At 47.3% G+C, this 11,978-nt stretch overlaps 1 protein-coding gene across 1 annotated transcript; it reads right to left on the bottom strand.

The window, feature by feature from the left end:
* Positions 1-291: 291 nt before the first annotated feature.
* C16HXorf65 (chromosome 16 CXorf65 homolog) lies at positions 292-11,360 on the bottom strand. Its single transcript, XM_061599025.1, has 6 exons — positions 11,336-11,360; positions 8,695-8,781; positions 5,552-5,686; positions 4,978-5,046; positions 3,210-3,331; positions 292-516 (listed from the first exon to the last, which is right to left on the bottom strand). The coding sequence occupies exons 1-6, from the start codon at positions 11,358-11,360 to the stop codon at positions 391-393; spliced, it is 564 nt and encodes a 187-aa protein (XP_061455009.1). The 3' UTR covers positions 292-390.
* Between the last annotated feature and the right edge of the window lie 618 nt (positions 11,361-11,978).

Here is an 11,978-nt window from a genome sequence, read left to right as displayed (position 1 = left end):
CCACCGCAACCGTGCTGTTTGCTGGGAGCCTCTTTCCACCGTGTGCTGGCAAATCCACTTTCTGCTGCAGCTCCAATCAGAAGGCTCCCTGGTGACATCAGCCTTAAAAACATGACAGGGCTCCATCTCTGAATGCAAAATGGGTTCAATAGACAATGCAACTGCAATCCATGCTCAGCTCCACAAGGGCAGCTCTCCGTTCTCCCTCAGCTGTCTTGCAGCATCCCCTAGAAAAGACGGAGAGAGGCCTAAAGAGCCTGGGCTGACTCAAAAGGCCAAAGGTGCCTTTATTCAGATGCGGGTTCACAACGATGGCCGGTTATGGCATTTGCGCAGCACAGAGACCTCTGGAGGGAGACAGCAGCTCTCTCTGGGCATCTGCGTGGGTTCTCAGCGATGCTTGTCCTTCCTGCTGGCCTCCAGTCTAGCCTTAGCAGCTGTAGTTGTCTTACGAGGCTGGCCCTCATCATCTAGGCCCCCAGAGACATTGGCTCCAGCCTTCCCCATGGTTTTCCCCTGAAGAGAAGAGGTAGACACAGATCAGTGGGGTCAAGGGTGCAGCAGTAGAGGCCACTGGAGGAGGTGGAAGAGGCAAGAGCCGGGCATCTTGAAAGCAAGTGAAAGCAGGGTTGTGCCTGTAACACCCCAACTCCCCAACCAAGTGTCTCTCTGCAAGCTCCCTCCTCCTTCCTGTTGCACGTAGCTGAAGACTCCCTGCTACCTGGCTGTGCCCATCTACTCTGCATTTATTTATTTATTATTTGGTTTATATCCTGCCCTTCCTCCCAGCAGGAGGAATTGCAGTACCCTGTAGTGGATGCTGGTGGCTCCGTGTCAGTGGGACAGTAGGATCCCGCTCCGGGTTTTAGTCTAAACGTTCAAGGAGCTGCCCAAGGTGCTTTCCGCTGCCCCATTAACATGGAGCCACAAGCCACCACTGCCCCCTTCGCTGATTGAAAAGCCAAGAAGGCAACTGCTCTCTTAGTTAAAGAAAAGGCGCCTTAGTATTCATGGGGACGCACTACTAGAGACAAATTGCATTCCTTCCCCCACTCAGAAATGTAACTTTCAGTGGAGCACCTACGGAGGGAGGTGAACCCCATGGAATGGAAATTCTCAGGGGCAGGAGAAGATCAGCTCTCTCAAAGTAGGGCTACAAAGGGTGCAGGGGGGCCTGAACCCCAAACAGAGAATGGGATGGGATGGCTCATCTGTTAAGCCAGTGATGGAAAAGCTCAGGCCCTCCTGGCCTCCCTCTCCAGCCCTTGGAACTCTCTCCAGGCCACACCCCCTTCCCCAGCCATCCTGTTCTCCGCAGGCCAAGCCCTTCACGCACCTTCCTTGAGTGTTTTTTGCCTGGCTAGAATGTGTCCTTGAACTCTGATAAAGCCTGTTCCTTGCCTGGGTGGAGGGTAGAGGAGAGAGGGGAGTGCTCCTCCCACTTTTGCTTCTAGCCCTGACTACCACTGGCATGTGGCCCCCAAAAGATTGCACAGAAGGGAATTGGGGGGAATGGAAGAAGGCAGAGCCTTTGCCCGCCATGTTCTTGATCCAGTCCTCTCCTTCCTTTGCACTTCAGCTGACTTTCTAGCACATCCCTATGTATGATAATAGTCGAGTCTTGGAGCCACCTCAGCCAAGCTATAGGGATCAAACAGAGCTGGATCTGCCCCAGATGAAAATTGTCTCACCACTAGGGTTGCCGTATTCCAGTGCCACAAGTCCGGGCAGGCAAATCTGCATATTATGAACAATATTTGCTAAATATGCAAATTAAGCATATTAAAGGTTGCATTGTCCAGTTGTTTTGTTTTTATGCCTAGTAATTACCACAAAAAACTGGGGGAGGATGTGAGGAGTTTTTTAAAAACTTACATTTTCAGCCTTAAATGCCTAGACTCTAGTTTCCAACACTATGGAATATTTATTTATTAAGAGGATTTATAACCTTTCACAGAGCTCAGGGCAGCTTACAAACATAATAAAAACAATAAAAATAAACAATCAATGTTAAAAACACAATGAAAACACAAAATGGAAACAAACATAAAACAAGTCAATGGAGCAGTATAAAAAGCCAACATAAAACAAAAAGCCAGCAAAGCATAAACTAAAAGCAGTATTGTGACTGAGAGGGTGCCTGCACCAACAATTAGGAAATGGGGGGGGGGAACCGCTACAAATTGTAATGCAGATAGAAATCAAGATTTCAATATTATCAGTTCAGTCAGTCATCTACTCTAAAGAGAGTAGTGTCTGAGTGTATGAGAAGTGTCTTAAGTACACTGATTCTCACATGGGAGCTGCTAGCTATAGGGCGGTTTAGAAATGCAACTAAATAAATAAATAAATATCAGATCAGGGAGAAGGAAAATGCAGTCTTCTGTGATAAAGGCTGGAACTTGATGGAGACTTGAGTGCTGGCGCCTTTTTTATATATATAAAAATGCAGTGAATTCTAGAGACCTGGCAAGCTGTGCTACCATTAGATAGAGCAGCTGTCCCATTCCCATTGGTCTTAATGGGGGGGGGGAGCCATTCACCTGCATCGAATATATTAAAAATACTTTTTAGCCTTTTCTGAATTGCTGAACATAGGTTCTGCTGGGCAACAGGGTGAGTAAGGCTGCGTTCCAATGCAACTTTACTTGAGAATAAGCACCATTTAACAGGGTGGGGGCAAGGCTGAAGAACGCAAATGCTAATACCTTAGCCTTTTCTACAAAGAGGTTTGCTTTTATATTTTGTATTTGTTCAGGGGAGGGAGTGTTTGGTGGATTCAAGCCCCTTTATTCCATCTCCTATGGTGGCAGGCAGACCCTCCCACTGGACATACCCTGAGACACAGAGGCAATTGAGATGAAGGCTGCTTGTCCTTGCTGACTCAACAAGAAAGTCTATGGATAATGGGCAGAGCGGCACATGTTGATCAACTGAACATGTGCAGTTTTCTAAACTGCTAGATTCTGCGTATGCAGCAGACAGACTAAAATGCTTGATTTTCCCAGGACTGCTGTGCTGCCCCTCATTGGCTAAATACAATGGAAGGCAGGAACAGGCTGATTTCTCATAAAATGGGCAGAAAACTGCCCCACATTTTGCCTTGTATCTCTGGATCCACAAGGGCTAGAGACTTGCTATACAAAATCGGGCCAAGAAGGCACTGGGTAGCATAGCTACTAACTGGGCAATATGGCAACCCTACTCACCACCACCTGATTTGCCATGCAAGACAAGAGTGACTCCATGGTCGGGGGTTTCTTGCCATCTTGGCTCTTGAGTATCTTGAGGCGGCTTTTCTCAAGGAAGTCACACTGATTGCGCAGGGAATCTGAAGGACAAGCAGAGATACTTGGTGGGGAGATAGCCTCTCTGCAGTCCTGAGAAGGTCAGCTGCCTGCACTACTATCACTCAAAACACAGCTTTATGGCCCATAACGTATGTAGCACTTATAATTTCCAAAACATTTTTGTGTTTACCTTCACAACAGATCTGTAAGGCTGGCTCACATCCACACCAAACATTTAAAACCCATGGCTTACCTCAAAGAATCCTGAGAACTGTAGTTTACCTCTTACAACACTATACTTCCAGCACCCATAACAAACTATAGTTCCCAGGATTCTTTGGGTGAAGCCATGTGCTTTAAAGGTATGGGTAGATGTGACCATCCCTATCACTGCAACAAAAAGGAGGCACACTGTAGCGTTACTGGTATTCAACATGGGAGTATCACTCTGAGAACAGAGCTATCTGTGGGAATGTTGTTAAGAATGATTTGTTAATGCTTGGATCTTTTTGATCCAGTTTTTTTCAGAGTGAAGAAATTAAATTATTTATACAGCTCCTGATGAAGAAAAGCTCTCCAAAACATGATGAGCTAAATAAATAGTTGAATACCAACAGCACTGAAGTGTGTCTCCTTTTTGTTGCATTGGTATGGGGTTGTATTCAGCTACATTCTACTAACAGTAGGGCCATTGACATTAATGGGCCTAAGTTAGGCTGCAACCCAATACACACTTACCTGGGAGTAAGTCCCATTGAACCCAATGGAGCTTACTTCTGAGTAGACATATATTGGATTGCAGACTTAGTTGTGTCCATTAAATTTCAATGGGTCTGCTCTGAATATGACTAACACTGAATTCAGCCCATACTGTGTACACACAGCCCAAGCCTGCTCCATCTTCTACATGACAGCCCTGCAGGTATTTGAAGACTGCTAGCCTGTCTCCCTTTACTCTTCTCTAGGCAAAACATATCCAGCTCTTTCCATCCTTGCTCAAAGGACTCAATTTCCAGACCTTCACCATCTTCTGGTCGCCCTTCTTTGGACGCACTCTAGTTTGTCAACGGCCTTCTTATCTCCTTGATGCAACCCAGAGCTACCATGTGCTGCTGCTGCCTCCTCTTTCCCTCTGTTTATAGAAGTGGGTTGCTCTGAGGCTTCCCGGGTGAAACTCTGGTGCATGCACTGGGGCACATTCTGAGAGGGTCTTTTAGCCAGAGTCTTGCTGCCACATCCACTGTCCCTCTGGTAACAGACAGAGCACCCTGACTGCTCCAACTTCATAATGCTCCAGCATCAGGAGGTGTGGCAGCTCCCCAGTGCTTTAAGACTGAATACGTACTGTATATTTAAAGCACATTTAAATCACGTGCCCCCCCAATAATCCTGGAAACTGTCGTTCATCCCTCACAGAGCTACAATTCCCAGCACCCTTAACAAACTATGGTTCCCAGGATTCTTTGGGGAGGGGAAGCCATGTGCTTTAAATGTATGGTGTGTCCACAACAAGAGGAAAAAGTTTCTCCATTCATCTTCTCCTGTTTGTGGTGACAGGTGAAGGGAACGTACTTTGCACCAGCAAAAGGGGTCACTTTCAGCCGCTCTGGCTTCATACGTTCCAGGGTTGCCCCCTCAGATGCCAAAGCAGAGCCATGGCAGAAATTTAAGTCCTGCAAGTTCCTACCCAACAAATCCAGTGGAGGGTACTTGATTATAGGGTGGAAGGCTCGGTAGCTGTTCTCGTGTTTGGTCCCTGCAAAGAGAGAGCCCTGTGTTAGTTGCTTTGACCCGTTGCAACGCACATGTAAATATTATCCTTTTGCAGCATGGGATCTGGACTGAGGGCTCCCCACCCCTACAGATAAGCTGTGCATGCTCCTCCTGGGTGATTCCCAATGTAGCCAATCGTCACTTGGTGTGTCACTTGGCAAATCAGCCTCCCCGCCTGGTGTCCTCCAGTTGTTTTGGACTACACCTCCCATCAGCTCCAGCCAGCGGGCTGATGGGAGTTGTAGTCCAAAGCATCTGGAGGGCCCCAGGCTGGGAAAACTTAATAGAAATGCAACAACAGCTACCTGATGATGCAACAAGCAAGAACCCACAAGGGGTGGACCTGTAGCTCAGTACTTCCTTGGCATGCAGAATATAGGAACACCTGTGCACTGTTGAACAACACATCTTTGAGAAGAGGTCTCTTTAGGGCAGAAGCAACAATGCAAAACAGTTGTGTGGGGAGCCTTCCTAGGCCTTGGACATACCTGGGGCGCCTCTTTCCACCTTACATATGTAGTAGGTTCCCCGGGGAGTGAGGAACTTGCTGGCGTTGTCTTCTGGGAACTTGACCAGGAAAAGTAGCTTCAGGGTCCCATTCTCTTCACACAAGTCAATGGGGTCTGAGAAGAGAACAAAGAGATTTGGGAGGGTTCGGGGGAGGATGTCCTCCTTTCCACTATGTAAGCAGGGGCTTGGCCTCCTTTCATTGGTTATGGGCTGTGGGTACGGATGGGTGAGAATTTCGATTCAGTTTGCATTTCAAGCAGAATTTATCAAAGTTGCAATTTCCGAAACAATATGAGAACTGAAACACAGCCATCCTTCAAAATTCACATTTATTAGAATGTCGGGATGCAGCTCGCCCAATTAAACAACATTTAGAAAAAGGAATTGATGTATTATGTTCGTGTTTTTTGTAAGCTGCCTTGAGGGCCTTTTGGCCATAAGGCGGGGTATAAATTTAATAAATAAATGAATAAATAAATAAATATCTTAGGGGAACGTGTGCATAAAAATGAATACATGAGTGAAAACTACATGCAGAAAGGCATGAAATGATAAGAAATGGCTTGCCAAAATGTGTCCCTTTGTCAAAACTGCCTACAAAAACGTGTATTTGGAGAAATCCGCACTAAAATGATGGAAATTTGTCATGAGGATTTTTTAAAAAATCACAGATCGCTGTGGAAATGTAGAGAACTGAATTTAACATTGGAAAAATGAGAAACTGCGGGAACTGAACAGAGAGATCTTTCCATCCCTAGCTGTGGGGTCAGCCAATGAGAAACACATCTCCGTCACAGATCACCTGTTCTCATATGTTTGCATAATATGCTTTTGAAAAACCAATTATGGTTATTTAATAGCCCACTCTTCAGCCTGCGGTGAAGACAACAACAACCAACATACTTCAAAGAATCAAATTCATTCAGAACAGGACTCGAGGCAAAAGGTTTGAGTAAAAGGCTTTAGTGAAAACCCAGGTGAGTGAGTCCCTAAGATCTGAAAGCCCTGGGCAAATAAAAAGGGTTTCACCTGGCATCAGAAATGTCTGGTGTCCATTTGGACTGGTAGGACGGAGGGCAGGGAGGCCAACAGTAGGTAGAGCCAGAACTGCTGTCAGGCGGAGCCAACTAATTCTGGTTTTGTCCCCGCCCTCCTCCTCCTTGCTGAGTTCTGCAAGGGCAACACAGACTAAGGAGGAGGAAGATGACAGACAGTCTTGCCCCTGGGCTGGTTTTAAGAAAGAAGGCAGGCAAGCAGGTGGGGCAGACTGGGGGCAGTGCCACATTTACCCTAACGGACGAAGCCTCCACTGCCTGGTGTCAAAAGACATGGAATTCAGCACTGGGTGAGCCTCCTTGGGGAAAATATGTCAGAGCTGGGAAGCCACCACAAAAAGGTCCTATCCCTCAGCTCTCAGAGCAGAGTGAATAGAGGAGGGTTCTTGGGGGAGGGGATCAAAATAGGGGCAGCAGGGTCATGCCAGAAAAGGCAGCTCTTATATGGGACAATGTTGGTGTTTTTGCTCATAGACCAACCCAGCCTCCATTGCTGTCTTTGTGGTCACAAGCTGGACTTGAAAATAATGGCCTTCTTCAGCTCTTAACCCCCCAACATCTGGTACTCACAGGTGGAGACAAAGATTCCATCCAGCTGTTGTGCTGTGGTCATAGCCATCCATCCACCCACATTCCATGATCTAAAAGACAGTATTCTCAGGAAGGTTAAAAAAGACTGTCTCAGGAGAGCCTTTTCCTGGGCAAGTCAAGGCTTGTCTCCATTCTCCTACCTGTCCTCATCACCTTTTCGCTCACACCCTCTGAGGTCAGTACATCCAGTAGCGTAGTGGCAAATTCAGAAGTGCAGGGTCCCTTCATGTAAGTCACAGCCCCTCCCCTCCCCCCTTTTTGCGGGGTTGAGAATGAGATCCTTGTCAATGCCTTCTCCCACAGCAACAGACATCCCTAAGAGCCAATAAGCATGAAAGAGGAGAGTGTTAGCTACTGAAAAGTATCAATGTCTGATTCACCTCCTTCCACTCTGATTGGCTCCAATCAGCAGGAAAGAAGAAGGAAACATGTTAGAAGACTCTTCTCAGTGGCTAATACACCCCCCTTTCATGCTGATTGGCTTGTAGGATGCTGGAGACATAGGGACCCTGCTGGGGCCCTGCTCCCAAAAAAGTAAGGGGTCTAAGACCCCCTGAAACCCTGCACGACTACACCCCTGAGTGCATCTCCAGCTGGTAATGACAACAGCCTGGCTTCGGCAGTTCCATGGATTATTGATTTATTTCCTTTCATTTATTCATCACTTCCAAGTTCCTATGAAACATCGCCAAGCCATTTAACAGTAAAAATGTCAATGAAAAAAGCATATGTAAAATAATTGCCAGCCTTGTATCTGGCATTGCTTGGGAATTCTGAGAAACCAAAAGCAGAGCAGTTTTGCAATCAGTGGTTAAAATTAGTGCAGTTTTGAAACGTTCAGTCTGCCATCTTGATTCAAAATGGTGTCCAATTATTTCCACAGACAAAAACCTGCTCCTTGACCTCAGAAACCATCATGCAGAATGGTTATGACATCTTAAGAGGTGTCCAAATGCATAGTGAAGAAACAAACAACTTTCCAAAATATATAGCAGATTTCATATCTAGAAAACAATTGAAACAATTTCATACCTAAAACCATTTCAAATCCAATACAGACAGAGGCTTGGATAAAAAAAGTCTCCAGTTAAAAGGTTTGTTGAAAAAGAAATGTTTGATGTGTAATGGGTGTATGTGTTCCAAAATACATCCTCTCAAACACAGGCCAGGCTAAGAGCCTTCATGCATGGCCAGTTTTTAGCACAATAAAACGTGCAGTTCTTACACATCCAATCCCAAAAGCCTTCCCTTGAGTTTGTACTTCTGGTACATGCAAGTCGTGTCATTGGACAGACTATGTTTTGTACCTGGTGAAATGGTGACATCCGACCCGTTTTGTTGCTGAATCTGTATTCCAGTCCACCAAAGGGATGCAGGCAGGCAGGCAGTGCCCCCTCCTGGCTGTCACCTTGGCAGTGAGGGCCATTCCACTCTCTTTGTGTTCTTAGCGCTGTGGGAGCCTGTGGCTATCTCACCTGTCCTCTGCAGTCCCACCTTGTCTCGCAGGTAATGCATTAGGAGTAAGACCGAGCAGTTGATGTTGGCCAGGAATTGTCGATTGTCTGAAAGAAGAGGAGCCAAAATGGCTGCTGCAGGGGTGGGAGGTGGGCTGTTCCCTGACCCCCAGCATCCTGCATTGGCCCTGATACTTTCCTGACTCTGCAATCTGCCCCCAGTTGGGCCAGGATCTGGGTTACCTAATATTCCTCAACTGTAGTGTAGTGGCAAATTCAGAAGTGCAGAAGTGCCACAGCCACATCTCTTCTCCCCTTTTTTGCTGCTGGGTTGAGAATGAGATCCTAATTAATGCCTTCTGCCACAAGAAGAGATGTCCCTAGGAGCCAATAAGCATGAAAGGCGGGAGGGTTAGCTACTGAAAAGAGTCTTCTCAGTGGTTGACTCACCTCCTTTCACCCTCATTGGCTCCAATCAGCAGAAAAAGACCATGAAGCATGTGAAATGACTCTTCTCACTAGCTAACACACTTCCCTTTCATGCTGATTGACTCTTACGATGATGGAGACATAGGGACCCTGCTAGGACCCTCCTCCCAAAAAAGTAAGGGGCCTAAGACTCTCTGAGACCCTGGACATCTACACTCCTGTTCCTCAAGTGAGGATGGAAGTCAGACTGTTTCTCCCAAGGTAAGTGTTCCTGCACAGCTTAGCTTCTAGGAGACTCCCCCCAGATGAAAAGTGTATAAAAGATGTTGAAGCCATGTGGATGGGGGAATGATGACAGGGGAGATGGGATGGTGTTTCTGGGTGAAGATCCTGACATGTACTCATTTTCCACAAGCAATTGGATGGGCACAAGAGCATCCTGTCCAGTTTTGAGATCCACCAAGAAGGCAGCAGCTGCTGCTGTTCCATTGGCTCTGCTGAGAGATCAGCTGCCTTTGGCTCTTTCCCATCTTGTACCAGCTATTCCATCAGGCTGCAGAGCAGAGTGAGAGATGAAAACAAGGACACTCCATTGGTTCTGCTGAGAAACCACCTCCACTTGGCTCCTCCTCTCTCCAAACTGTTACCATCTCAGCTGGTCATTAAGAACTAACTAATGTATGTAACTGTAAGAACTGGACGGGTGCCTGGGTTTGCTTTTTTCCTCCTCCCTCCACATCACCTTTTCCTTTTGTAATGCATCTTTTAAATTGTAAGATTGTGGGCAGAGATTCTCTTGTTTGTTTTATTGCTCCATAAACTGCTCTGGGAGCCTTTCCAACTGAAGAAGTAGGTTAAAAAACCTATCCAGCTACAGAACACAGAGCGATATGAAAAGGGAATACTAAACCTACCCACTGTATTTTGCTATTGTTGGACCTGAGAGGGTGGTATATATAGTCCCATTTCAGCCAACCAACCACTGGCTGTGTGTTTCCAGTTTTAGTGGTGACCCAAAGCTTAATTTGGGACTGAAATGGTAAGTTACATAATCAATGAGACTGTGCTGAATATTAGAAGGAGCTTGCAGGCTGCTCTGACAATGCCCTCCTGTTTTGTGTGCCCACCAGTTTGTGGGGAGGACACCAGGTGTGGTACGTAGGGAGGTGCAGAGATATTTGGATGTTCTGCTTCAAGGACTAAAAAGGTTCAGGCTGTCCCTCTCTGTAGGTGCTGCTGCATCTAGGACGACATGGCTCCTCCAGAGGTAGATGGTGTCCTTTGGGACTGGTGGGGCGTAAGGCAGGGAGGCCAACAGGAGGTGGAGCCAGAGCCAATGACTGGCAGATCCAGAGTCAGTGGCAGGCAGAGCCAACTCATTCTAGTTTTGTCCCCATCCTCCTCCTCCCTGTTGAGTTCTACAAGGGCAACACTGAGACTGAGGAGGAGGAAGCAGACAGGCAGTACTGCCCTCTGGACTGGTTATAAATAGGAAGACAGGCGAGGTGGGGCTGGCCTGAGGTTGGTAGGGCAACACTCCATTTGCCCCTAATGGACCATCCTCCACTGGAATCTGCGTGTAAAGCAGATTCTCTATCACAGCTTTCCTTCTAAAAGTAAAGTAAGATTCTAGCCCTCAGTGTTCTAAATATAGGGCTGATTTAAATGGGAACAGAGGAAACTGCCGTATACCAAGACAGACCGCTGGTGATCTAGCTCAGTGCTGTCTGCACTCATTGGCAGTGGCTCTCTACCACTGTGTCCTTCACCACCCAGGAAGGCCTGTTGTTTGGTGGCAGAGCATCTACTTTGCATGCAGAAGGTTCCAGGTTCAATAATCCTTGGCTTTTGCAGGCGATGAGGTGGATGAACCAACGGTCTGTCTTGGTACATGACAGCTTCCCTCTGTTCCCATTTAAATCAGCCCTGTATTTAGAACACTGAGGGCTAGAATCTTACTTTACTTTTGGAAGGCGAGCTGTGGTAGAGCATCTGCTTTGCATTCAGATTCCGGGTTCAATCTCCAGCATCTCCAGGTAGGGCTGGAAGAGCCTGGTCTGCTTGGTATCCTGGTAAGGCTGGAGAGGCTCCTGTCTGAAACGTTGGAGAGCTGCTGCCAGTCGGTGTGGACTATACTGAGCTAGATGGACCAGTGTTCTGACTCAGCTGACAGCAGATCCCTGTGTTCTTATGACCCGTGTCCCTGTGGCTCCATAGGAGATTCTGACCTTACCTCCATATTTAATGCAGATAAACATTCCCCAGCTCCCCTTGTCACAGCCGGCAAGCTCTCCGTCCGCTGGGCAGCCCTGGGGCCATTGTGACGTCTCATAACCTCACAATGGAACCCACTGTGAGGGAGGCTGTGGTGTTAACATTCCCACAAGCATCTACAGATCTGGCCGCTCTCTGTACAAAGCAGGGAAGAACGGTCAGCTAGATGGGAGTCACCATCTAGGACCTGCAAAAAGACTGAAATGTGCCTACTCAAGGCCCTGGTGTCAGCTGAAAGATATGAGTGACTGAGCTGAAGGGAAAGGTCCACAGCTCAGTGGTAGAGCATTGGCTTAGCATGCAGGAAGTCCAAGGTCCAATCCCTGGCATCTCCTGGCACCTCTGTCTGGAACACTGGAGATCTGCTGTCGGTCAGTGCAGACAATACTGAGCTAGCTGAACCAGTTTGCTCTGACTTGGTATAGGGCAGCTTCCTATGTTTGTAGACTGTCCAGGCAGGAGAGGGGTTGCAGGAGGCTGAGATTCCCAGCTGTACCAGAGCCAGGCAGGACTATGCTTGGGGGGGGGCAATGGTGAACAGGGGTAACTGATACTTTGGAGGCCCACACCTAGCACCGGTGGCCACAGTCAGCATCCATGCT

This window comes from Rhineura floridana, chromosome 16, assembly GCF_030035675.1.
Source record: "Rhineura floridana isolate rRhiFlo1 chromosome 16, rRhiFlo1.hap2, whole genome shotgun sequence".
Lineage (NCBI taxonomy): Eukaryota > Metazoa > Chordata > Lepidosauria > Squamata > Rhineuridae > Rhineura > Rhineura floridana.
The sequence above is the reverse complement of the archived record's forward strand: the minus strand, read 5'-3'. Positions and strand labels throughout refer to the sequence as shown.